Source organism: Sinocyclocheilus grahami, unplaced genomic scaffold, assembly GCF_001515645.1.
Source record: "Sinocyclocheilus grahami isolate Dianchi unplaced genomic scaffold, SAMN03320097.WGS_v1.1 scaffold285.1, whole genome shotgun sequence".
Taxonomy (NCBI): domain Eukaryota; kingdom Metazoa; phylum Chordata; class Actinopteri; order Cypriniformes; family Cyprinidae; genus Sinocyclocheilus; species Sinocyclocheilus grahami.
In genome coordinates this window covers 439,812-440,502 of record NW_015505464.1, presented here as the reverse complement: position 1 = coordinate 440,502, position 691 = coordinate 439,812, and the positions used below count along the sequence as shown (strand labels likewise).

Below are 691 nucleotides of genomic sequence, written 5' to 3'. Positions count from 1 at the left end.
GAGAAAAAGAGAGGGAGAAAGGACAGAGAATCATGGGACCACTAGATGGCACCGCTGTTACAGAGGAAACAGAAGGTGTTGCAGTAAAGGCATGATGTCCCTTGAATTCACTGGCCATATGCATGTGGGTGAAGTGGTCTGCAGGCAGTACGGCATTGACGTTAAGACTTGTGCCTCTGGGATCCACAAGAATGCTGGGAGTCAACTATGAAGCAGGCTTTTTTTTGGTCGAGCGCTGGCCTGCCTCGGTGCCAATGTTGACCGTGATGTTGGTGTAAAGCAGCTGGTAATCCCGGGATACGATCTCATACTCCACTGTATTCATGCCGTCTTCTTTCCATGTATGCCGGGTCTTAGCCAACATGTTAAACCTGGATGAGAGGAAACAGCTTGAACGGAGGAAGTACTAGGAGATGATGTCATCATATTAAAGAAAAAATTTCATATTTAATATTTAAGGAAATTGGGAATTTCTCATTAGGACAAAAGGTTTCCAAATGCAGATTTTGCAACAGAAAGCTTCTTGGTTTGAAAGTGATTTGTCAGATGGTCGTAAGGCAATTGTACCTTTTGGGATTCACTTCGTTGCCTTTGTCATGCCTGTGTTTGATCATCTTATATCGGCCCACTTTTAGAGACGGACGACTGATCAGCATTCCTCCGAGTGAGACCCTGAGAAGATAGGATAGGA

The 691-nt window shown here is 44.7% G+C and overlaps 1 protein-coding gene across 1 annotated transcript in view; it reads right to left on the bottom strand.

The window, feature by feature from the left end:
- Positions 1-6: 6 nt before the first annotated feature.
- Positions 7-691, bottom strand: part of LOC107600525 (beta-1,4-galactosyltransferase 3-like) — a 5,680-nt gene continuing 4,995 nt past the window's right edge. Inside the window, exons 4-5 of the mRNA XM_016292459.1 lie at positions 568-672; positions 7-371 (exon numbers count right to left, since the gene is read on the bottom strand). Coding sequence (XP_016147945.1) covers positions 206-371; positions 568-672 — 271 coding nt within the window. The 3' untranslated portion in view covers positions 7-205. The remainder of the gene's footprint in view (positions 372-567; positions 673-691) is intronic.